Source organism: Hylaeus anthracinus, unplaced genomic scaffold (genome assembly GCF_026225885.1).
Source record: "Hylaeus anthracinus isolate JK02 unplaced genomic scaffold, UHH_iyHylAnth1.0_haploid 12000, whole genome shotgun sequence".
NCBI lineage: Eukaryota > Metazoa > Arthropoda > Insecta > Hymenoptera > Colletidae > Hylaeus > Hylaeus anthracinus.
In genome coordinates, this window is record NW_026534347.1 from 3,016,517 (window position 1) to 3,043,260 (window position 26,744).

Consider the following 26,744-nt stretch of genomic DNA (forward strand, 5'->3'; position numbering starts at 1 on the left):
GAGTGTTCATATACAGTCAAGTCTAGTAAAGAAATTTGTTTACATTAAGTAGTATTTATAAGCTTATTCATACACGTATTTATAATGAAAAATTCATTTGGAAATATCAAAACTATTATTTAATTTAATCGAACTTCTTCAACAGACGTAACAGGTACGAATATTTATGGGATTGACTGTAATTGGAGTGAAGCTTGGCAATAGTTCCTTACTAAGATCCTTCATCTACGCTTCGTCTAGTAATACTCTCATTCTAAACGCACTCGTCGTTACCAACCCTAATTTTCTCCGTTTCCATCTCCACCCCCGAGATACTTTTCAGCGTGAGGACTCCCTTGGCCATCGCCGAGCTACAGTCGAAGGGGCCAGTCAAGATGGGACGAAGGAAGCCGTGGAGGAGTCGAACCGAAAGGGAAATTATTCAAAGTATAAAAAAAAGGAGGAAATACTTCCGCGAAGCCCTTGACACGGAGGAGCTCAAGTGTGGAAAGCCACTTCAAAGCCACGGGCGCTAATTGGATTTACAACGAGTTAGTCCTCCGTGGACCAAGTTTCGAGTATCTGCGGAGCATCGCGCCCCTACGTGTGTATGTGGCTTTTGTAACCGGATGCGAGGCTAAGTTGGCCGGCAACTGAGCCGCGATAACTTTTCCGTTTTCTCGGTGTCGCAAGACGCGTACGGTATCGCCAATTTCCCCGATCGAGTCTCTTTCAAAGGGTGAAAACATCGCAGCTGCGACGGCGAACGTCTTTTATTGACTCTTGGGGGTTGGAAAAGATTTTTCTACGGAATATTTTATTTCTTCTGAACCGTACGCCTCGAGGAGTTGTACAACTACTATCTCCAGGTGTTTAGAACCAGATAGAAGTCCTTGCGTAACTACTTTCATTTTAAATTACTCCAGCATCAGTGGAGAGTATTTCTCTCTCTCGATTTCTTCCATAAATCATAGCGTAACGTTCAAAAGCCTCGTCGAATGAGGAAATAAAAAAAAGTTGAAGTCGGTCTAACTCCATCGCATCGAGTGAAAATCGTTTCCCATCGGCGAATACTCCGTCCTTTTGTCTCACCTCCCCGAGAATTGATTTGCCCCCGCGTCGAATCCCATCAGGGGTTTCACACGCGCGGTTTTTGCAAGCCAGGATCGAGGCATGTGCTCGCGCTACAAAGACTGCTGCGTAAAACACAAAACATAAAAAGCGAACGGGCCGATATATTATCGCGCTTGCGGGGTCATTCAGCCGAAACCAGTTTCTGGGCCGATTCTTTTTCCCAACGCCACTCTTCCTCTGCCTGACGCACGATTTACATAGATCCAGGCCTGCCGATCTGCATATCGGGTGTCGTTCAAATTAGGTCCGCTCCGAGGAGCCAACCCACGGGCCCCCCTTTCCTTTCTTCTCCCCCAGAGAGAGGGACAACCCCTCCGCGATCACGCGCTCGGATTGGACGAGTTTCTCGCGGGAATCGAAGGCAGTTAAATCGTAATTTTTCAGACGGCCAACTCTGGGGGACGACTACCCCATCATCCTATCGATTACTATGCTTGATTTTTATTGTTCTGTTCTGGGCGAGCCTTGATTCACAGGACCCTTTTTCATTGAAATTTCAGCAAGATCTATGCGTTGTCTAGCAATCTTACAGCCTCGATCGAAACTAGAATTTTTCCGAGTTGGGTTACCCCTACACTCTCATCGATTAATGGATTCGTTCAAATTTCCAAGATATCAAGTAAAATAAATAGCGAAATCCTGTATCTCTGCGTTATCTAGCAATATGACAAATAGCCTCAGTAAATCCTGAAACTTTTCCGAGTTTTGAGGATTCGTTCAACCCTTAGAACGATTATTTCGTTAACTCGGTAACCTAATTAATCGAATTAATGCCTGCCATTTTAGATAATTTCGTCTTTCAATCTCTTTAATCCTACCCTGGTTTCCGAGTTATCTCGAATCGAAGTTAAATAATTCATGTCTGAGGTCGGCTAAGGATCCCACGACACGCTTAAAATTATTCATTATTTTGCTAAGCACAGATTCGTTGCCAATTTTATTTAAAATAATCGCGTGGCCTACTGACGATAAAATTTCCACGTTGCACGGTACCGATTGAGACGTAATCGCGATTTTAAGCGAGCCGCATCGCATGTTTTACGGGGATTGAAGAGGATCCTGCTTGCTTACAGTTACGACGCGTTGAATTATGTCAGTTAACATTATCCACTCATCAAGCAACTTAGCACGAAATCAAATAACGTTCACACAAATCAATTTAACGCAAGCGACTCGCGCGTATGTGTGCTCATCTCAGCGATTTCAACGGTAAACGGCAACAACGAGTCCAGGTGATAGGTAATTAGAGCTAGGCGTTCGCAAACGCATCCAAGGTGAGTCTACTTAATCTTCAGTCCCAGTCGGTCGTTTACAACCGGAAGCAAGCGGTCTGATTCACATTGGCCGAGTAATATCCACCACTCCGGCCCAGGCAACGACGACATTGTATCCGTATTCAAAATATACGGGCACACGTGTTACTTGGCCGCGTTATTTCGAGCGACCCGTTTCCTTGGGGGCTCGATGCGCGTCACTGGCCCTTTTTTCCTCGCGGCACTTGTCTCCCCTCGGATCGGAGCCACTTCGTTCGTTTTATGCGTTTCGGAAACTGAAAAACAACGCCTGGAGAAGCAAAGATCCACGCCGTCTCCCGGAAGCGACGCCCGCCACCGAAACTCGTTAAAACTCGAGGCGCGACGTCCACGGTTATCTATGTATTTATTTATTTCATTCTAAATGGAACCAACCCTCTGAACAACGGAGAATACAAACGGGCCCGAAGGATATTGATTTTTAGTGAAATGCAAATGGAGTAAAATATTTTCGATCAGAACTGAGGGATAAGTCCGAGTGTTTCAGAGTTTGTAAGCTTTCATTTGAACTCCTTTTTTGAACAAACTGTTGCTCGATCTCAGCTGGAAGACGCCACGAGGAGTAAAATATTTTCGATCAGACTTAATTCAAAGAAATAAGGTACTCTTTGCTTCGAGTCTCCACGCTCTGACTCTCCTATAACTCCCATTGTCCTTGCCCAATCCGAACGAAATCTTCTTCAAGTTCCCACTCGCACTCCAACAGGAAGTATCCCAGCCCAAAGTGTTGGACATCTCAGCTGGAAGACGCCAGGGTGCACGTGGAAGATCACGACTCGAGTCGCCCTTCCTCGTGGCTCACATTGTCTCTTACGGAATGGAAAAAAGAGGAAGTTGCCAAGTGTATCAGAACTCTTTCAGCGAACAAAGCAGACAGTTGCTTTCCTCGCGGCGGGATCCCGTTAAGACAGCCGGATGCAGCTTGTTTTAGCGACGTTCTCGCGGCGCCGCTGGCCGCGCCGAAAGTGCAGAAAACCGTGGCCGCGCGAAAATAGCGGTAACTCGGTATAATGCGATGCAGTAGCGGATACGTTGTTACAGTAATGCGCTCGCATCGCGCGCAACTACGCACGTGGGTGGATTCTTTTCGCGTTGGAACAATAGTTTCGCGTGCACGGAACGAATCCCCGCGCAACGATCGGGGCGCGTACGCGGTACGCTCCGCGACTTTACGAGTGACAACTGTAATTAACCGCGAACACTCGAATTTTAATGTCTTCGTTTCCGCTCGCGTTATTACGCTGCAATCTTATGTCCAAGAACAGACGTCTACCGAAACAGTCGAGACGAAGCTTCAAGATTTCAGAGGATATTTAAAAAAAAAAAGTGGCTCGTTTCGTTTCTTAAACTGAGAGCTGCAAGACGAGAATCCTTGTAAACTAGGCAAAAATGAAACGAAGATACCAGAGACGATACTAGGATGGGTTGGATTTCGGAAGCGCGATAAGTGCGCGGGTTTTTTATTCGTCGGGAAATATCGCGGCGAGAAAACACAGTTTTAAATTGAGCGCAAATTAGTAGCGCGGCGGTGACCATGCAGAGAGCAACGAAGTTCGCAGCTCGCAACCGGAAGCACGGTTCAGGTGTTACTTATATCCCTTATCAGGACGCGCCGGTCGTTGCGACCCCATGAGACGGTTTGTGGCTCATTGTCCACGTCCGAAACGGACGGCGCAAGGCCGTATAAATATCAGGCCACCGTATCGCGTATGCATATCGCTGGCTTCCCCGCGGCTACTCTCTCTTTCTCCATCCTCGATTTCTTCGACTAAACGTTGGCCGAGGTTGCAGTCGGCCGTTGCTACCAAGTGGAAAGAATAGTGCATCGATTGGTAGCAGAAATAGGAGCCAAGTGTCGAGAATACTTGGCATAAAAACGTTCAAATTCTCTACTATCTATCATCCATGCCACGGTGGACGTTTACTTAATAATCACCCAATTTCCTACGTTCCTACTTGGACACGCGCGGGAGATTAACAGCAGAAAATGGTAAAAGAAACAAAGAGCCATCAGACGAAACCGTTTCGAATTTCATGTGGTATCGCTCCGTTTGATCGGTAGGCATCGCTAATTTCTGCGCGCGCGGCTCCGTTCTCTCGCACTTCTTTCGTTCCCAACGTTATCATCATCGCTCTTTACGAGCGCATTTGCATCGGCCCGGAACCGCTTCTGAGCTCGTAGCCGAGCCGACGAACGGCGGGAAGAAGAAGGAGAACGACGAGGTAAACGCGAACGAGGAGGACGACGAAAAAAAGAAACGAAACGCCGCGAACGAAAGAGGGAGGGCTGGGGACGTGCGAACGGCGTTGCTTAATAACCCGTATACCGATTCGCGTATGCCGCGCGATTCGCGTCGGTGTTGGTCGCGTAGCGTGCGCGCATGCGCGGCAGACACATCACGCGTCAACGTGGTTAGAGCCGAGATACGGGTTCGCTTCGCCAATCCATGCGGCTGGCGTCGGCGCATAATGCGAGCGGCTCCGCCGCGCAATGCGCGCGCGTAATTTCGTCGATTCTAATTGCGACGAGTTACAATTAGAAAGCGCACTAATTGAAAGCGTTTCGCAATGCGCGATGGCGCAAAGGTTTCGCGGATCTTCGCGAGCCGTGTGATTTACCGCTGCGACGTGGGATCCGCGGTTGCGCGAGGCACCGGCGCGCTCGATTTCAACGACAAGATTGGTGGATCGTTGGAGCAACTCCTCGATCGAAATCTGCGATCGACACTTGGGAACGCGGTTGAAACATCGAATACACTTTGATGGGTTGAAAAGTGGTTCGAAGATGGTGCATATTTAAGTAAATTGTTGTGGGAAAGTGGAAACCTCTTCATGAATAACTTCTTATACTAGAAGACCTCAGGGGCTGTAGCTACGATTGCAGCTACAGTACGGGCTTAGGGATCCCGAGGTACCCTAGCTATTTGGGGGGTCGGCGACCCCTAGAAGCTGCTCACGCAATGCTTTTATTATTATTATTTACAGTGCTGTCACATTAACGTCGTTAATTCTTGAGATTTGTATCTTGTTACATTGTCAGCTTCCAGACTTTGACAAAATTCAAAATAGCGAGAGGACAAAGTGAACTACTCCTTGTGTGCCCCAACAGACATGTAGAAGTATGTAATCTAAGATGTCAAGAGTTGACGCGAAAAAGAAATATATGTGCAAGCCTGTAATAATCAATGTAAAACAGATTAAAAAGCCTCGCAAGACGATGAAATAAACAAACTACGGCACGAATAACAATTGCGATTCAGATCTATGAGCGAATCTCATTGAAAACGATCCATCGGACGTAACTTTTCCCTGGCGGATTCAGCAGCGTCGCATCGAGTTACTCGGAAACACGAGAATGTGCGCGTGTATTCGTTTGTATTAAATTAGTTTCTATTCGATTGGTCTCAATGCAACGCTTCTGCGGAGAGCCGCGGCGCAGGCACTCACACACGTATCTGGGAGCCTACTTAAGGCCCGTACGCAAGTATGTATCCGTTTAATGCTCGCCTCTAGTGGAGCGTCGTCGAACCACGCGGTTCCGCGTGCGTGTAAGCGTTTACGTGTGCAACAGTGGATATTACCGACGGCTGTACTTGCTCGTACTTAGCGTACACTCATGGCCGATGCACAGATAACTTCGCCGTGTACACCGTGGAAACGCGAGTTACGCCAAGTCGTTCGAGGATCGCTTTTGCTTTACGAGCGTTTACGCGCGCCCGGAGAATTCCGCGAGTGCGTAGTGTTGCACGTGCACGCCCGAGACTTCTTCCTCCTTTTTCAGGACTCGCGAAACCTCGACATGCGAAACCTAACATTCGACCCTTTGCAGGTGGCGATAAGGGAGGATTCAACGTGTCTCGAACTCAGAGTTCTTTATTTTCAAATTTCTCCTCTCAATATTCCTGGAATATTTAAATGTTCCATCAGGATTGTTCGACAGCCTAGAATCACTTTTCTACACTTTTCTGCGTTTGTCCTCCTTATCCTCTACTCTCCGCACTTTCAGACCTTCGCTTAACCGCGAGCTATCCGGCAGGATGAACCGCGGGAAACACGCTGTTCCAAATGAAGTAATAATTGTGACGCATGGCTATACCGATTACGAAAGTTCGATATCCGATGGACTTTTGCGCGGTAACCGCTACCGATTGCAGTAAATTCCGCGATGGCCGCGGACGCCGCGATAAATTTCCCGGGGAACGCGCACGTTTGTGAATCACGTGCAGCTGGTATTGTCTGGAAAGAAGAAACTCGGTCTGCCGTGACGCGATTGCACCGGTGTTACGATAAATTTTCCACCGCATCGCGATGTCCTTCCGAAGAAATCCGATTTTCCGATGCACCGGAAGCAGCGGCGTCGATAATCAACTCTCGACGAAAGAAAAACGAACGGATCCTGCGCAACGATTGTTGGCCAATCCATTTGCGACATGATACCATTCGTTATTAAGAGGAAAGCTTTCGATTGACAGGCTACGCGTTGGAAATAATGTAGAACGAAAGGAATAATTGGTAGAATTGGATCGGGGACGCGCATCTGTGCTACAGGATGAGTTAGCATGACCATTTGAGTTGGTAAAAAGGTAGATGAGAAACTGGTACACTTTTCTCAAGATCAGTGATGATTTAACAAGAAACTTTGGCTCAAAGAGTGTTTAGATAAGGGAACAGAGTTTATACAAAATTTGTTGTACAAACTCTGTTGTACTCCGATTCCACTACGCACCGAAATCCTCGTCATTCGACTTCGGTGCATCCTCGATCCTCTCCATCCCCCTCATCGTCATCTCTCCAGAAAACCAAGACCAAACAACGGTCCCAGTTGCGGAATCGAATCACCTGCAAAACGCATTTCCGTGCGCTGTCGCGAATGCTAATTAACGTTTCGCAAGTTTCCGCGACAACGGAGCCGGTACAAGTGTAATGCGTAAGTGCCTAATGCGCGGAAGTTTGGTGGTAGACGGACTCGCGGCTGGAATTGAAGGAACTTTTCGACGAAACGATAAACCGATTTGCCGGGCCGTCGCTAGTTAGCCAGACACGGGACAGCCATATTCGCGCTTCGGCCATTATCCTGTTTCGGACGCGACTGTAATTAAGCCTGTTTCCGGGGATTAGCGCGAGAGCGTGCGCGCGCCAACGCGGGCGCAACGTCCTGGCCTCTGCCGGCGGTCAGAGTTTGCGTTTCTTTTTGGTCGGAGTCCATTACGACCAGGAACAACCACTGGTCCGAATAGTTTCGCGAAATGGTGTCGTTTCTCCCCTGTGAGGTGAGTACGAGGCGTTGAAAATGCCGCGTCGAATCAATTCTACGACACTGGTAGCTTTCGGGGGTTGAAATATTTCGGAGTGGAAATGGAGGGTTTTCCGGAAGGGAGGATTCATTCTAGAATAGCGTTTGGGCGTTGAATACTTTCGAGAAGAAGTGAACGGTTTTCCGGAGCGGGAATTTTATCTTTCACAAGAATATATGTTAAGTAAAATTAACACTATTTGTCTCGAGGTAAATTGTCTCTTCTTATCTGTTCACAGTCTTTGATTGATACCCATCCTTTGGTTTAACCCTTTCAGACTTGAATTATATATTTTTTAATTTAATTTTTAGGGTCAACTTGGACTAAAATGAGTACAGGAAAAATGAAAGAATCCTAATAGTGTAGTTTTCGAGGAACACTGGTCTTTTTAAATTTTGTGTAGTATGCCAAGTATTCCGACCCCTAAATCCTCCGTGTCCCGTATAATAACGATCGAATCGCCGCCAGCATCGGTTCGCCTAGATTTCCCACGTGCCGGTGGATTGTCGCGTTTCCTAGCAGCGGGTGGCCAAGCCAGTCCCGGTGCATCGCGACAGGCCAGTGGTGTTTCCATGAACGGGATCCCTGTCGGAGTACTGGCCAGACCCCTCGTCCACGGAACAGACATTGGGGCGCTGGCGTATCGATCTATGCCCGCGTCTTCCTCATTAGGCGGATCGCTCGATTTCGTAGGTGCTCTTTTGACGCGGTCGCGGGTTGCGATCCGGCCCTAAAGTGGTGACGCAACGGTCGAACGAGACCCCAATAGGTCGAGATGAGAGCCATTGTATGGCAATCTTATAATTTAGACAATCACCGATCAATTGAATGGGCCTTTACTACTGCTATACATGCAGCGCCCGTACACCGGCGAGAGTGAATGATGAATGAATGAAGGGACAAGACTGAATGAATGGACAGATAGTTGGCTCCGCTTAAACGTTCGTAAATAACCGGCCGCTTCATTCAATTACTTTCAATCGCTTCGAGCCAATAGATACAATTTAGAAAAAAAAAGAGAAAGAAACGCAGAGTTTTAGACGGATCGCGACCGAATCCGCGAACGACCACGTTCACTCAGCATCTCGAACGCGTCTCGTCGAAACTTCATCCTACCGATCGATCTCGTAGATCAACTTAAAAATGAAGATCGATTCAAAAATACCAACACCGCAATTAAAACTCAAGCGCATCCCATCCGACGTGAAAGAGAGACAATCAGTTTTATTTTTAATTCGGCGCGACAATAAAAGCGTCGAAAAATTTCTCACGGAAAAATATTTTACGATGTGCGAGATTTATCGCGGTGTTAAAAACACGTGCGCCAAGTGTGTTTTTTTTTTTCCTGCGCCGATTCGCATCTCTCGCGGAGAGAAGAAAACGACGCGAAAAAATGCACGAAATCACGAGGGAAATTTCATGCAAAATATTCCTGTAATTATCACGACGTGTGACGTTCGCCGAGGATTATCGGGATTCGTCGAAAAATTATATCCCACGTCGCTGGCACGCGGAACGACCGAAATAAATTATTCGCGGAATATTTTCACCGATGCCCCGTGTAAACACGCGATCCACACCGCGGTGGACACCGTCGATAAGATAATTTGATCGAAAGTCCCGGTCAAAGAGAAAATTACACTGATCAGCAGCCGCGTCATTAACGAGCCGCTGACCGACCCCGAGCTAAGAAGACGCCTCCTTGCGTTCGCTTTGCACGTACACCGTGTATGCGCGTCGAAAAAGCACACTATGGCACCATATCCTTGTCACGAAAATTCTCGTCGGAATGGTTGTTCAAAAATTCTGGAAAAATTAGATCTCTTTACACTCGACGCTGTAATATTCGACGTTGCTATACGCTGTTAAATCTGTCAATAATTGGGTCAACTCGTGGATCACAGTCTCACCCCCCTTCTATTTCTTCATAAAAAAAAGATGAAAGGTAACGATTGAGAAATAGTCGCGCGGTGGATGGTGAAAAGAAATCTGAAAACGTGAAACCGAAAGGCAAACGGGTCGCTATATCGACTTAATGGACGCCGATTGGTACAGATGGCCTTTAGACGGCGTTCGTACGACCGCGAGACTTGCGCCACGTCACGTCCGGATGAATTTACATGCGTAAAACGAGACGGTCCGAGTCTCGATTGTCGATAGCGAGTTTCCTTTTCCACTGTGCGCTACTCCCATGCGCCGAGTTCCCCTGGCGGTCGTGAAATTCAAAATTCGACTCTTCGAAAGACATTTCGTGCACCTCTGCCACTTCTGAATTACAAAGGGATTTCCAAACGGTACTTTAGAATTTTCATCGAAATTATTTTGATATTCCAAACCAATTATTTCTCCCTCGAAACCGTAATGTTTTATATTTCGATAATAATGCGAATATCATTTGTACGAGTATCTGCACGCGAACGCGGGTGAATTTTATTTAAAATGAAAATATGAAATAATTATTTGAAACGATATTTCAGTCTTTTATTTCTCCGCAATGTTATTTGGGAGTAACTCAAATATTGATCCGTCTGAATTAGCAGGTATTTCGTATGTGAAAAATGTAAAATATGAATCGCCTCTTATTTTGAATTGGGCGCGATAAATATCACGAAAATATGATAATAATACATCGCGTGAATAAAAGTATGATATCATTCGGGGTAAATGCAGTTGGGGCTGACGTCACGTTACAAGAATGCTTGATTACTCGCGAGGAAAGCTGACCTGGCAAACCTTGTCTTAGGCGCGACTAATCGCGGGATTTGACCATCTCAGGCTTCGAGGTATTCGACTCCTTCGATTTTAATTGTTACTAAACATTCCCTTTACTATTTGATAGGTGAAGGACCCTGATTTTTGCTCCCGAGTATCCTACATTTTTTTTTATCGAAAGTAATACCCATATCCGTAGACGTTTTGAACGTTTAAGTCCTAAAAAATGTGACTAAAATTTCCTTACGTCCAATCGCACTCTAATCTAGCTTAAAGTACATCATGAAACAGATTATATTCTCTTCCTTTGAATAGCAAGATTTTATTAAGACGCTGACAGCTGTTGTACAATTCTTCTTTCGGTTTCTCGTTTCCCGAAAAGCAATAACTCGATTTCCAGACCGAAATCTATCGGTCGAATATGACTCGACTGTTCTACAATTGAATTCCCGAAACGAACGTTTGGACGGAAGAGCGTTTGATAAGCAGCCGGAAGTTGGTCGCGGGCAAACGCCCAGCTTTCCTCTCGATTCTGATAGTGGACAGCCGCTCCAACGAACACCACTCGATTCGTTTCGAGTCCACTTGCCCGGAGATTCAGTTTCGATCTATCAGTCTCGAGGGGCTCGCGATGCTTTGATCTACGAAAGCAATCTTATCGATGCGCATACGATATTCCGCCGATGCATATGTATCCCCCGGTTGCGGAGTCGAGAGCCCGTCATGTTTGCTCAAGTGATTTTGTTACTTTTATCGAGGTCCCGGATACGAGCTCCCTTGCCAACTAATTGTTCGATCTACAGAAAATAAAGCTCCTCTCCTCTTTGCATTCACCCTTTCGGTTACGTAATTGACAGCGTGCCGACTATTTATTGGCTACGTGGCTCTTCCAATGATCGCTCGTTGGTCTTTCAATTGTTATACCGTGTTCAATTCTTCTACTTTGTAATACTGCAGCGAATATTATACCAGAATGTTTTTGTCACTGTTCGGTGAGACACGAGGAAACTTTTGAATACACAATAGTAACTTTGTTGGAGATAAACGTATAACGACTTCCCTTCGATATCGAGGCGGGGCTTTGATACTTGTACAATGTATATTTGACTACTAAATTCTGCACTTCGCCCTAGCGTATACTGATCTATGCACGGTACCAATTTTTCGGTACTAAGCAGATGTCCCCTCCAGTTTTAATTTTGCTGATACCTGAATCGTGAGAACGATCGAAGCTAATTTCCATCACGTGACATCGTTATAGGATTCTTTAACGTTGATATGTAACAAACGCGTAACAACGGTACGCGACGAGGCTGATTGAGTAATTCCATCAAAAATCAATTTCATCGGTTGCAACAGGGGGTCGGTGGCGAAACCGTTCGCCATTAGCAGCGATTATTTGCAGTCATCGCGGCCATTTGAAAATTACTCGATCGAAACGGGGTACGAGTCGAATATGCAGCCGAACCGATTAATCCGTCATTCTGATTTATTTCTCCGTTGGCGGGCCGCGTTTGGATGCCGCGGCGCAGGACCGACGAGTAGCGTTATCGCGTGACAAAGCGCGTATAGGTGAACGATAGACGGTCCGTCGCACCCGTGAATATTCATCCGACCCGCTAATTGGCGATACAATGACTATTCATGAATCAACGATTTTCAATAGCTGTTATTCGACGTATGAACGAAAGGCGGAGCAACAATGAGAAAAGTAAGAACAGAGGACCGACAAAGGAGTGCTGAAAGGAAAAAAAAGGGGATACGATGGAACAAGGAAAATCAATCCCACTGAAACTTCGAATGGGTATGGATCGATAGAGAAGAATTCGAAAATTTTTATTCAAATAGAATCGACTATTGAACGGAAAGGTTTAACACGTTGGCTGCCAAGTTAAAATTCACGAAAAATTCTACTATAGAAACAAAATTTTATAGTCCAGCAGTACAAATAAATTCGAACGAAATTCTTGAATTTCCACGAAGTTACCACAAATCTATGACTATTTAGTTTCCAATAGTCTGAAAATCAAATTTTAGCCTTGTGAACATTTTCAAAAGTATCATGTATCAGGGTAACAGTGAACGTGTTTAAACGTCGAAAATGCGACACGACGCAACCGATGGCATTGTCATCGACGATGACCAATACCGATGACGGGGAATTCGGTCGGGCGTCGCGGGGGAGGCACCACGTCTGCGTTCTTGCACACCGTCGTTGTTTGTCGACGCAAGCGCGCGATGCGGCCCACGAATTTATGTTCGACATGTGCGATTACTGCATCCACGGCTACTTCGCGCGATTATCAGGCGAGGAACGAGCGAGAGGAACGGCAACGCGAAAAAGACGAACGGGAGAGAAAGAGGAAAGTGCAAAGGGGCGGGGGAGGGGGGGAGGGGGCAGATAGACGCCTACTACGGCGAGAGCAATTACCCAGGTATCATAATTTCCGCGATATTTCCACGATCAACGAATATCATTAAACACACAAGTCCTCGGGTGGTTATTCGAGCAGTAAAATTTAATATCGTCATCGAGTAAACAAAGTATTCAACGTTGCCGAGCAACGACCTACTCGTTCTCCGAATAATAAAATATAATACGCCCTTGGGACCCTAGGAGAAACATTTATTAATTTATTTCTTCTATTACATTTTATGCTTGTTTATTCTACGTTGAATATTTTCGAACGATAGTATTCGTTGCAGCTCGCTACAAAAGAAATTAACGACCTACGGGGTGAGTTGACTCAAGCAGCGGATGCGTGAAGAGAATCATCGAAGCATCGCGTCCAAGGAGCAAAGTCCCGCGAGAGTGACAAAAAGATTTACAAAGTATGGGAAATTCAAAGGAACGCGTTCGAAAAGGCAGATTCGAAGAAAGAGACTTCTTCCTGCGCCCCGGTGTGAGGGATCGAATATAGACAGACCTAAATACTGGGAAAAGGATTTAAGGACTGCAACGTCCAAACACGATACGTACACCGTCGTTATTAATAACCCCCTCGTACATTTATTTTCTCCTCTTTAAACATTCAGGGTTTCTCAGCCGTCAACGACGATAAAAGATGAACAAAACAAACGTCGCCCACGCGGCCCGAAAACGATAAATAAAATGTTTACGGCCGATTTTCGCGGCGAAAACGCGATCGCGATCGGCTGAAATCGTCGAAATTGAACCAACGGGGAAACGCATCGCAGAAGGGCGTCATTCCCTCAAATCGAAGTTTATTTAGCCTGGGTTTACAGCTCACTCTGGATTCACTTAAGCTCGAATCGCCGCAGGAATCGCAGCGATGTCGTCCCATGCGATTCGGAATTTTGGAACCGATCCAAGCGACCTTTGAATAGTCTCCGAAGACGAGGAACCAGGACGGAGGGGGAATTTTAGCGATCGGAGGCTGGCCCGTGGAAAAATTTACGACGACAATAAACTTCGTCCACCGCGCGGGGGGACGCAGGATTATATACAAAAAAAAAAGGAGAAGAGAAGATGTAGAAGAAGAAGAAGAAGAAGAAGAAGAAGAAAGGAGGAACCGGAGAATTGTGCGCTGGGGACGCTGCACAATTATCCGAGATGTTTCGGCTACCGAACTGTTTTAGAGAAATTCACCCCCTGCTAAGTAACTCGCGTGGAATGTGTGTATGTGTGTGTATGTGTGTGTGTGTGTGTGTGTGTGTGTGTGTGTGTGTGTGTGTCTGTAGTGTAATAGATGGAATAAGTGTGAAGTGTGTGCAGAAGTCTGATATAGAAATTGATGTGGCATATATATGTGTAAAATTGCAGAAGTAATCCTAATATATATTTTCTCAAAGCTCCCCCCAGGGTTGTTTTCTCGAATTCATATTAAATAATTGATAAGAAAGGAACATAGCAAATAATGAATTTTTAATTTCAAGTTTGCTTCCCCGTTAAGTCCACGGAACCTCCTACAAAGCTCGATTTTCAATTCTTCGCTGCTCTTAATGGCGGAGCGGAATAGTGGACGGTCTACCCCTCCGGATGGGGGTGGAGGACTGGCAAACATTTCCGAACGTGGCGTGTTCGCGTGGCTGGCGCAACTGTTGCACGCACACGCGTGCCAATTCGCGATTCCTGCGTGGAAATTAACGACACGTAGCGAGTGACCCTTGAGTTTCCACCCTACGAGGTGACGGAGCGATGTTTAAGGGGTCGCGCGAGGTAATTGACGCGCTCAGAGGTACGCGAAACTCGAAACTTCCGGTAGCATCTTAAAAACAGGCGATAAACACCGCCGTGGCTGCGATGACCACTGCGAGACTCGACACGAGCCTTGTTTGTTACAAAACGTGATGGTTGTCTGGGTTTGAGTCATCTTCAATGGACTATTACAGTGTAAATAGAAATATGTATGGATTCGAATGTATCTTCATGCTTTGTGATCTAAAATAACGGTTTTCATTTGGAGAAAATATTCAGTCTACTATTCGTAAAAGTAAAAAATATATCTTCAATCAGTTTTCGTATAAGTGAAATGATACAAAGCTCTTTTGGAAAACCCCTTGCAATTACTAGTTCGACGGTTGAGAACTGCTGAAAAATGTCACCGAGCACGCGATATCCATATATCGAAGTTGTTAGCAGTCACTCGCCTCTCGAAAACGTCTTCAAGGTTCCCCAGCATCCCAGAGAATTCTTTTTCCTCGGCAAACGGCTGCAGAAATTCTTGGAAACGCTCATTAAGGCCTGCACGAGACTCGCATTTCGCGATGCGTGTATCCCGATATATTTAGAGTGTGGGTGAATCACTGTTTGGCAGGCGAGCTCACCGACTCCGGCAGTTAAACCGCCGATTTCAGAAATAACGGCCACGGAAATTAATAATCCGCCTCGTTGTATCGCGACTGACGGACGATCGAGTTCGCATTCCTGCTCGTTCGAAATCTGCTACCGTAATCGTTCTGGCTGCAATTCCAGTTGTTTCTATATTTAACCCTTTCGATACATTGGGACGAGATGTCTCGGTATCGAAATGTAATTTGCACAATGTTGCGATGCTACGGACGAGATCATGGACGCTATTAACGTTACAATATTAGATGTTTTCCAAACAAAATGTAAATTCAAAAGCGACATTCTGATACAAATTACATTCTGATAGCGAGATATCTCGTCCCACGTACCGAAAGGGTTAATTCGCCGAAATACAGTGAAATGCATGAACAAACGCAGGTGACCTCTACGCGTAACGCCGATTCTAGCGTTAATAGTCCCGGCAATCTCGTCAAATTGCACGTTCTATAAATTACTAGTCGACGTGGTGCGGTGTAATTAGAAAAAAAAAAAAAAAACACCTGTGTCACGCGTAGAGTTGTAACGCGCGATCAGCCCCTAGGTGCTCAACCCCGCCTTTCATTCTTTCCGTCTTCGAAACGAGTCCTCGCGGTGTTCGGCACTCGTTACGTCGCTGGTAACGCGTTTTAATAAGGCGACGGGGACGAACGGCAAATATACACGCCGCTCGGTGCACCTGCGCTCGATTATAGTCACCACCTAAGCGGTCGTGTTGCCTGCCGGCAGCTCGTAAAACGGGTGAACCCCGGAGGTCTAGACCAGCCCTGGACTAGACCAACGAGACGACACATCCGAAATAAGCCTCTATATTCTATTTCGAGGCAGACACGCCGCGCGATACAGTTTCTCGTGTCAGTGGAATACGGCAATGATTCCCTCGTTGGCCCGTTTTCACGTTTGCCGGTAATTATCCTCCGACCCGTCTTTTATTTGTGTGCCCTGCCGATTCGAAACGCGTGCGATTTTTTTTTCAACGACGTTTCGAGCATCGGACGTTTTATTTCTTTTCAAGTATCTCTCTTGGAAAATCAAACGCGACTCTCTACCAAAATTAAAGTCTTTGTTTCATCTCGCTACCAAAGAATGGTACGTTTTCGCATTTGGAGTATCCAACCCCGTGACTGTTGCATCAGGTTTGAGAAGACAAAGAATATCTATATTTTGTCAAGATATTCAAGACGTCCAGATTTTCAAGGGGCAGTTTCCACTTGCAACCCTCGATCATCGAACCATTAACCCCTTACCCTGCAATAACGTGTGAGAATCACGAGTCAGACACGTCGTCAGCCACGAGATCCCAGAGGAAACTGTTGGAGAAGGGGTCAGAGAGACGTAACAGAAGAATTTATTTTTGGAAATCTCGATCCATCGCGATCGAGGGATCCAGACGGAGAGGACCCAGCGTCCACGCGGCTCCTCTACCCGGCGGTGTCAGAGCGCGCGTGATTCACGTCTCCGCGTCGTTGAACGCGTCTCGGCAAGTGTCGCCGCCACTCGGGAATCTCGGGAACCGCTTCAGGGATTCCCCTACCGCCTGTCGAATCGCGACTCCTGGAGGGGAGCCAGGGAGCACGGTGTCGAGAGCGGGAGGGGAAGTGACGCGAGTCATGGCAAAACTTTTGTCCATTCACGGTCGACACGCTCCTAATTGGGAGTACGCTTCGTGGTCTCGTTCCACGCGCACGGTTGCTCCCTGGAAAGGCGACCGGACGCGGCTCTCTGTCTCCTCCCCGAATTTTCTCTCGTTCGAACGTCTCCCCGGAGCTAATTATTGGCCCGTTCGAGCGATTTTCCCCAAGGTTTTCCCCCTTCCCCTCGGATGAATCGCGATTCAGACCGCGGTTTTCGTTGGAAATCGAGAAACGTCCGACGTAACCTCGCCTCTCGCTTTGGAGTAAATCAATCTCGGCGAACGAACGCGTTTCTGCGCGATTGACGGCCGGCATAGATTCCTATCTGCTCGAAAATCAGGGGTTTTCCAAGGGAAGGCTTGAGAATGTTGATTCCTAACCCTTTGAATGGCAGAGGAAATTTTCATACATATCTGAGAAATGCCAGACAATTTTAAACAAAGATGCATGATTGCAAACAGAAATTAGGTTCTTGGCCCTTTTGCAATTGTACGGAGGAGGTTCTTGACACTCAAAGGGTTAATCGAGGTATGACCGATAGTTTTGGTCTAAATGCAAGTCCACGTGCGATGGGCCCACCACGCATGGACTATTTTTACCCCAATTTCAATGTAAATATGGTACATAATGATGTGCTGTGGTTGTCTTCATTTTTCTGATTTTTCTTTTAGTTATTATTGCACTTGACATCAAGGGCATATTGCCCGTACATAAAGTATGATTAATAAATATACAAAATTAAGTTCGACTGTGCCCTAAACGACTACTGTTACCAGAAAACAATATCCTAAAGCTCGCCCTGATAAGAACATGTTAATTTTAGGGAAATCAGGAATGTAAACACCGTGCGCTCCGAAACGAATAGTTGTATGCAGGTCGAATGACGAATCGAAAACGTCTCCTCAGCTTTCTATCTAGTGTTCGTTGACACTGCATCGAGTATTCAGCACCGTTTTCAGTTATGCTCTCCATGTTTTGATACATATAGCGGAATACGTTTTCATTTATCGTCGAATGTTAACGTCAAACCGCGACGATCAAACATGTGTCGCATCCATAATACTCTAAACATACCGAAACAGAAATCTCGCCCCGACATGAAATCTATTTAAAAACCTTCCACGACACGCGGGCCTGAGTTTGTTGACAACATAGTTTGCGCGCGCAGGTTCCTGTCAAACTCGAGAAGGTCATTTCCTAAAATCTGTCCAAGTTAACGACGTTACGAATTATAACTAAATTACGAGTGGCACGAAATTGGACAAAACAAGGAAAGCACTAGAAAAGTATGCCCTAATCCACTTCCTAAGTTCGACACTATAGGATCAGGGAAAGGCTGCAAGAACCGAGAGACTTGACTCAACTTTCTAGACAATTTGATCTCGCATTAGTTTCGCGAGGATGATTTCGCGAGGTTGACGTTTAACGCGTATCACCCTAAAAAGAAAATGTTTATTCCGTCCGTCATTCGACGGACAATTTCCCAGAAGCCCGAGATTCTCAACGAAAAGCTTTCCCCCATCGTCGAAAAAGAATCGTCGTTTCGTTACGCCTACTCGCACGGAAAGGAGTTCCTCTAGCTTCTAATCTTTGCGAGAACAATTCAACCTGGAAAATCAAAGACCCCGAGCGTTTAATCGCGCGGGTCGGTGTACGCCAAGTAGCTTGGCTTTCGGCGTTTTCACTTTCCTCTGAAACGTGTCAGCGGGTTATACCGCTTCATCGATCCTCTCGCTACGACCTTTCCGCGCCGCGTCTGTTGCGATTACGTCCAAGCGAATTAAGCCGGGAAAGGGGACGTGACGACAGGTTTTGTCAATAATTGTCTCCGCGTTTCACAAATTCAACGCGCTTGGAATTTTCGCCGACGAGAAGCGCGCGGAACGACTTCAAAAGCGACGTTCCTAAACGGCCCCGGAAACTCGTTGCGACGAAACCTTCCCGCTTCCCGGAGGTTCGAGCCACGTTCTGGCGTCATTAACCCCCAGCCTAATCAATAGACATAATTATGAAACTATGCGGTATTAATAGTCCCGACCCCGGTCAGGTCATAATCTCGTACCGGTACGAGACCAGTTCGCGCGTTATTAAGCGACCGTATTTTATCGAAAACAGCTACACAGTGGCAACCAACACAAACTCCGTGCTCCACGAGACCCTAGCGCGTGCACGGTTAGGTTACAACCGTGCCATTCGCGTTTTCTTCGCGGGGAGTGGAGGTTATCGATGTTACTGATTGATCAAAAAATTAGTGGAGATTGTTTACTAATTTGCAAGAATGGCCTTCAAAGTGGTTCCTTGAAATTTAGAGTGGTATACCGGAGACAGTAAACTGCTCCAAAAGGGAAGGTAAGATTCTGTTTCGGAGTGGAATTAGAGTGGCGTGTATCTGATAATATTTTTTCTAATTCTAAGTGAAAAGATGTATGAAATATGATATTTAAGTTTCGAAAACGTACAGAATACTAAGGCTTCTCTTGGAGCATCTTTTATGTGATAACCAAAACATTGCATCAACCTGATGATAGACTACTCGATAGGCTGATTAGTAATTAATTCTTAGTAAAGATACTTTTCAAAACTGCAATACACTGCGGTAGTAGTTACAATCTCTAAACTTCACTATTCAAACTACAAGTAATACCTTGATTACATTAATCTCAAGCTTCTAATAATGTGAGTGACTCGAGAAACTTTATGCGATTCTTTTACAGAAATATTCCATAGCCTTCGCGTTCAGCACGATCATCAATTGACTCATAAATTATTACGAATCACTCAGACCTTGTGACAGTTGAAATAGATTCATTTCTGCGACAGGCAAATAGATAAATTCCCGCGAAAGGGGCCTAAAAAAATACCCAGGATTTCCACGAGCCTCGGAGGGAATATTCGAGAAAGCACTTTGTCGATCGGCCGAGATTAGGATCCGATTTCTGTCGATTGTATGGAAATAGAACTTCCTACGTTTTGTGTTAAAACGTACACAGTTGAAACACACCGAGACATTCACAATTTAAGGCAAGAGTGGCTGAAATATTATTTCAACGATATATATAACCTTCTACAACTTTTGCGATTATGCCGCCGTTAATCGTATGCGGTGTTAATATGTTATTAACATTTGTCACCGAAGTAGCTGTCTTCCTGTCAAAGATATGTAAAATTCGAAAGAAGTTCAAGAACGCGTCCTTCACACGATGCTCGATTTACGCGAAACTGACACGTCTCGTTGACGACGCGTTTAATAAACTCTCTGTCTATCCGAATTAGTGTTTTTCGCCAAGTTTCAAAGATATCTAAACTCGATCGGACATCGCAAACAACGCGCTAGTAGCGGCCCCGGTATTTGGTAACGGGACACTGTTCCGAAACTCTGTAGGGACACGAGAGGCTTCTGTCAATCGTAAACGAATCGAAGGACACTCGTAAATAAATATTCCCTGAATACGATCTTTGTTTACTTGGGAAACTCCGAAACTATTCGCGCGAGGTTACGTATTCCAAGAAATTGGTGACCACAACAGACCCACCGCGAACGATCACGAAACTCTGAAAACATTATCGAGAGGTCACATTCTAATCCCTCGCGCGCGTTTTTTCACCCTACACCGAGTCGTTCCCTACTGAAGAAAATCGTAGTCGAAAATGGTTGTCAACCACTGTATATAGGCCACTTTGCCGCAAGTCGGTCGAGCTATCCCCTAAATCGCTGAACTATCCTCCAAACAGCAAGTGTCGGGGAAACTTCGCCACCCTCGCACCCTCGTTGAAACTCGGGGACGGCCAAGTGGCCAGTAACCTGACCAGCAATTACCAACCGAAAGACTCACAAAATACTCTCGAAAATCGCGACACTCGTCATCGATAACGACGCGTTACTTCGCGATTCGCACATCGACGCGTTTCTTTTTTTTTGTCTCGTCACCAAGTTTCGTTTATACATTTTTTCGCTAGCAAACTGTCAATTCCAACGTGGTTGGTAAATGCGTCAGCGAGCTACACTTCACCCCGCGTGATTCGCGTGCCACGAGTCGATCGCGTCGAAATCCCGATCACGGGCACTTGAGCCTCGAGTCACAGTCACATTTACCCGTCCTCGCAGTCCACTAGGCCCCCGGAAGCTACAAGTGTCCGCGGTAACCGGGTACTCCTGTGCGAGGATCGTCGTTTCTCACGGCGGTACGAGATGATCTGGGTTCTGTGCCGAGGGTGCAGGGGGTTAGCGAGTCACGACGCTCGCTATCTCGCACGTCGAGCACTTACCTGTTGCCAGAACTGGGCGAGCAGGTATATCCGCTCCTTCTTGAACAGCCAGTCCATGGATTGCATGGCCTGAATGTCCAGCGAGTTGGCCTCCGCAGAGGCCTGCATGCTGGCCAGTGCCGGCGTGTTCAGGCTCGCTAGAACGGGCTGCTGGAGCACGGACGCGTTGCTGCTGGCTAGCAGATTCGCGTGGTAGACGGCCGGTGCATCCTCCGAACCGCCAGTGAGTAGTTGGGCCCCGATCGGCGCTGATGGCCCCTGGAGGCCCAGTGACGAAGCCACTTTGACGGCTTCAAGCTTCACCGCCGGGCCCAAAACCGTTCCCCTACGATTGCTGGCGCCGCCGACGCCTCCTGGGGCGCACGCCTCGGCCGGCGGGCCCGTCGCTACCGTCTCTTCCTGTTCCTTAGTCCCGGACACTGTCCCGGAACACACTGGACCTGTTGCACTACACACTGGTCCCACGGTCACACGAAATCGCACAATGTCCTTTCCGAGTTCGCCAGAGTCATCGAGGAGCAACCCTGGCTCGAGACACCAGATGATCGGATCTCGATCCCGGCCGGTCGTCAGGCTGCCTGTGGTTCACGCGACGGCATCACACCCACACTCGCGCGGAAAAAACCGACGCTAAAACCCGCACTGCACGCGATCACACTTCACTGGCTCCGGTTCTTCCCTCGTCTCGTTTCGTCTGGTCTCGCATCAGCAGCTGACCTCAGGGGAGAGTGTACGAGACCCGTCCTAGCAGGCTCCTAACCTGAAACTAAGAGCTACTGAACGACCGATGCTATGTCTGGAGGAGGTGCACGGCCGTTGGAGGGGGGTAGGCGGAGCCAGAGAGTAGCGGAGGGGGTAGGACAGCCCACCGCTCAGCCAATCTCGCGGCACCCGGCACCCCTACCACCTACGCCGGCGGACAGATTCAGAGGAGAGCGTCGCGACGGTGGGGTTAAGCTGCGCGAAGGTGGGAGACGCCGCGGAAAGGATCGGAGGCTGTCTAGGTGGTCCCTACCAGAGCGGATCTCATATTTTCAGCTCCCCGACCGCCCTTTTCTCCAACCCTGCCGATCGTCGGTTCCCTTCTTCTTTCGTTCCTCTTTTTCGCCAGGCGTCTCCCTCCGCGTTGTATCTATGTTTCTTATTTTCGCCCTCTTCCCCCTCCCTTTCCTCACCTCCGCGCCACCCCTAAACCCGCGTTCCCCGCTCAGACAGTAACCCTTCGATTGCTCTTTGGTGACTGAGCGGCCTTTGTTCCGAGCGACGTTACGATTTTCAGACGTTCCTAAGGATAACGAGGTGAGATTGAGTTTCGAAATGGTTACTGACGCGAGGGCACCGGGATTTTCGATGACGCTCAGCCTCTCAGCGTCGCGACGCTTTCCAGCTTTTTCGATCCTTTCGCCACCGAACGCTACCACTCGAATTCATCGTTCGGTTAAACTTTACTTCCAACTTTTATCTCGGTATATACGAGAGAGTTGTCTCGCCAGCAGTCGATCCAGAGAAAACAGAGACGCGGACTTCGCGATCGCGCTCTATAAATTTTAATGGAAATAGTACCAATCACGAGGATACCCTTTTAGCATACGACGAAGGTTCGATGAAGTATAGCTCGCACGGAACGATATACGACGCGAAGCATACATGCCTCGCACCGCGGCGAACATGTTAAGTAGCTCGTAGGTACAAGCAGGATTGCCGGAGGTTTACCTGCCAGTTTGATCGACCACCCTTCCCGCTGGTCTGTTTCGTGAGAATGACAGTCGATCAAACCTGCGAGTACGCGATTTTGGAGCGGGAATAATTTTGGAGCAGATGTGATTTTGGAGCAAGAGTAATTTTTGGAGCAGGAATGGTTTTGGAGTAGAACAATTTTGGACCAGATGTGATTTCGAAGCAGGAATAAATGGTTTTGGAATAAGAATAATTTTGGAGCAAGGACGATTTTGGAGCAGAACAATTTTTGATTATTAACGATTTCGGAGCAAGAACGATCAACATGTATCGGCATGCGTATAAGTTCAACTCGATCGATAGTTGGGTGAGATTTCAACGCACGACAGTTTGATTTTCGTCGCAGCGAAAGGGTCGATATGGTTTCGGTTGAGTTCCCCTCGCGTTTCCGGAATCAAAAGCAGCTTCGGTCATACATTCCGCGTTATTTACAATATCTGCGAGCCACGAGTAAAGAAATCGGATGACAACGCGCACGCACAAACTGGCAATCTCTGGCAAAGTCAGCTTTTCGATTAAATTACTTCTTCGATACGAACGATCAAATTTCTGGTAAACAATTTTCAACCTACACGGCAACTTCTCGCTCTCGAGGCGAGAATGGAACTTATTTCAACTTCCAAATACGATGTTCGCGATCGAATGACTAACGCTCGGCTCTTGAATGATTTCTGCTATTATTTTTCACCGTGCTCGCTGGAATTCATGCGTTTCGCTCGAAACCGCGCGCAGAATCTAGATCCTTGTCTTCGAGTTTGTTATTTCTGTTCCGGTTTCGCCGTTAATAATGGAGTTGATTCGAGGAGCGTGGCGCTGAAGGTCTGGCGAACCGGAGCGAGCTCGTCGAAAGAGCTACAGCGAAGAATTTGTCAGGACGGCCAAATGAGTCAAAATTATGACTACGAGACATTATCGTGTTTAAAGAATCGGTGTGCAAATTTTCTGAAAACCTACCTAGGAAAATTCAAACATGCCCTTACAGTCATGAGACTTTATCCTATTTAACGTTTTAAAAAAGTGGTCTCTGTACTTTTCTGAAAAGCTCCCTAGGAAAATCGAAGCATCCTACTCAACGGAAACTCGCAAACAGCGAGGAGCCTCGACGAATTTTATTTTCCATATTTTATTTTCGATATCCGCGGAACGATAATAATTTCTCTTTTGTGTCCCGATTGTCCGAAACTCGAAACCGTCGTATTACGTATTCAAATTCCAGAGCATCGCGGAAGTTTTCAGAAGACTAACCGCGGTTAGAATCTGCCAGGAATACCAGCGACTCCGTCTGGAAGAAAGTCAAAGTTCCGAAACGTTCTCCTGAAACTTGAACTCCTGGGGGGGTCAGCGCGTCATCGAAGCCGACGTCCCTCGATTCCCGACGAACCCGTGAAAGGCGTGCAGCTTCCGGGGAACGCGTTAATCCGCGTTAGCGTGTTAAGCACACTTCGTGACAGTCGAGTTAACCGGTGCCGGGTCCTGGATAATGCAACTTTAATTTCCGCGGTGTTCGCCCGGTTACACGAGTTAATCATCGCTGGTGGATGATAGTCGCTGTTGACGCGGAAACGAAAACAACTCTAACTCGATTCACGCCACCAACCCCGCGTACTTGTTGCTGTGGCTTTACGGTGGATCGATTTCCTCTACCACGGACCGATCGATGCTCGCTAACCGTCATCGAGTCCGAAATTTCTGACTGTTTTGTTCGAGGATTTTCAATCCCCGAGATAGGAGTTTCGTTGATCAAGGGGGAGGTGTTATTGGCAGATGAAGAGATGCTTTTAAGGGTTAGTATGAATTGGAGAAAATTTAGATTCGATACTTCTACTTATAAATTTCCATATTTGAGAAATATTCATCGAAAGACAGTGCAACGGTTCAATGAAGCACCTTTTTTTGTAAAGGGTGAGAAAATCATTGGTGCTTGGTAGATTTAGATGTCCAACTTCTACTTATAAATTTCCATGGCTGAAAACCATCGAAAATCAATGCAATGGTTCGGTATAGGACTATTTTTGTAAAGTGTGAGAGTTACAAGAAAAGTTTGCATTAATTTCCGTCCTTGCACGTCACGAAGCGACCCTGCACGATATTCCAAAATAATACAAATACCTGGACTTGATGGAGGTATTAATGGAAACTGTGGAGGAAAATGTCAAATTGGTGACAAAATTTCGCGAGAGTGGTCTCGTTGGTCCAATTATTTAATTCGCTAATATCGTTTCACCGGATTACGCAATTTTCGAAATTTTCGTGATGAAATTGAACAGAGTAATTCAACAAATTTTTTCTTTTTACGCGGAGGAGATAAATAAACCATTCGAATAAATTAAAAGAAAGGATGGACAATTGGTGAAACTAGAATCGTCGAAACTGCTGGAAATTGCCCATAGAGTGGCGAAAATTCGCTTGAGCGACCGTGTCGCGTGTTCGGCAAGACGGAGTCGCGAGAATTCGTCGCAGCCGCCCACGAAAATACTACGCGGTTGTCGGCTTGTCAGCGCGTGCTTTACGATCACCCGATATAACGCGAGGATTAGTTTGTCAACGCGGGCTGGCGTGCGCGTGCACGCGCGTGCATCGTCATCGCGAGCGTCTTCGGTGGCCAACTCGCTGCTCGAGCACTGTTCCAGGGAATTTCGCAACGATCGTCTTAGAGGTACGAGATTTAGGATTGCCCGCGAATCTCGGCACCGAAACGATTGAAAATGGAGAGGGAACGAGCCCTTTACTCTCATGGATCTCTGCAGATACGAAATAAAAACAACTGCATCGCGTTACTCGATCTTGGAATCATTTTACCTTTGATTGGCTCCGATCAAGAATCTTCATGGATGCACCAGATTTCATAAAGCGCGGGAAAATTGTCTAGATGACAACGTCACGACGTAGCGATACCTCCGAGGACTGGACGTGAAAGAATCGAACAACGAAAGTCACTGCGGCGTTCGACACAGAATCACACGCTTCCCTTTCCAGCGACACGGGAGTCCAGGACGAATTCACTCGCGAAACATGGGACGTTTCGGCAGCCGTCGGTTGTGAAAGAATCCCAGCGAAAATTCCAGGCTGGCCATCAGTTTCGAAAATGCCAGGGGTCGATTGTGTGGATGGACGATAGTGAATAAAATAGTAGTGGAAACTTGGAGTAGATAACAGTTAGAGCTCGTTTTGTTTGTGCGGTGATAATTGAAGACTGGCTTGAAAGGAAATAGATTATACACCTGTGCAAGGCTCTCACGTATTAAGGAGAATGGAATCTTCCCTGAGATGTAGACTTTAACCGCTTTGATTCGAGTGCCTTCATTAGTGCCCGATGTATCTATAAAGATCAAGTATTATTTTGCATATGACACTAATCGAAGCGCTTGAAAAACGACGTAATTCAAAAGTGACCTACGCGAAGTGTTCCTATAGGATTTCTGAACTAAGACTTCTGTCCGATGAAGAAAAAAATGAGTTTCCGTCGCTACCAGCGATCCAGCAACAGTAATCGCGGCACCGTGGATCACAGCACCAGCCTGAGGGACGGGTAAGAAAAATCGAAAGAGGGGTAGGAGGGCACCGAGGTGACAGCCCGGAGTCGTGGAATTTCGCTGGTCGCAGCAGCGGGACTCGCTTTCTTCGAGCGGTCGCACGCTACTCAATATACCGGTCGACGATAAGCGGGCGTCCCCCTGTCCCCCTCCCCTCGTCCCCGCAGGCGTCGCGACCCCCTTTCGCGAAGCAACGCGACGCTGTTCCAGGCCGATTGTAACAATATCTTCCGGCGAGCAGAAGGATGCGCAACACTGGTAAGTTCAAGAGCCGCGCTCAGGGACGTCGCGCCGCGAGGACGGATTTTTTTCTCGCTCGGATAAGATAATTA

General features: G+C 46.9%; 1 protein-coding gene and 1 long non-coding RNA gene across 6 annotated transcripts in view; one reads left to right on the plus strand and one right to left on the minus strand.

The window, feature by feature from the left end:
- LOC128890260 (uncharacterized) overlaps positions 1-26,744 on the plus strand; it is a 146,581-nt gene that overhangs the window by 89,817 nt on the left and 30,020 nt on the right. The window lies entirely within an intron of this gene.
- The window catches only part of LOC128890242 (homeobox protein cut), a 118,797-nt gene that overhangs the window by 89,716 nt on the left and 2,337 nt on the right, over positions 1-26,744 (minus strand). For all 5 annotated transcript variants that reach the window (XM_054148561.1, XM_054148560.1, XM_054148564.1 and 2 more), the window contains exon 2: positions 21,143-21,902. In XM_054148561.1, the coding sequence (XP_054004536.1) occupies positions 21,143-21,250 (108 nt within the window). In that variant the 5' untranslated portion in view covers positions 21,251-21,902. The remainder of the gene's footprint in view (positions 1-21,142; positions 21,903-26,744) is intronic.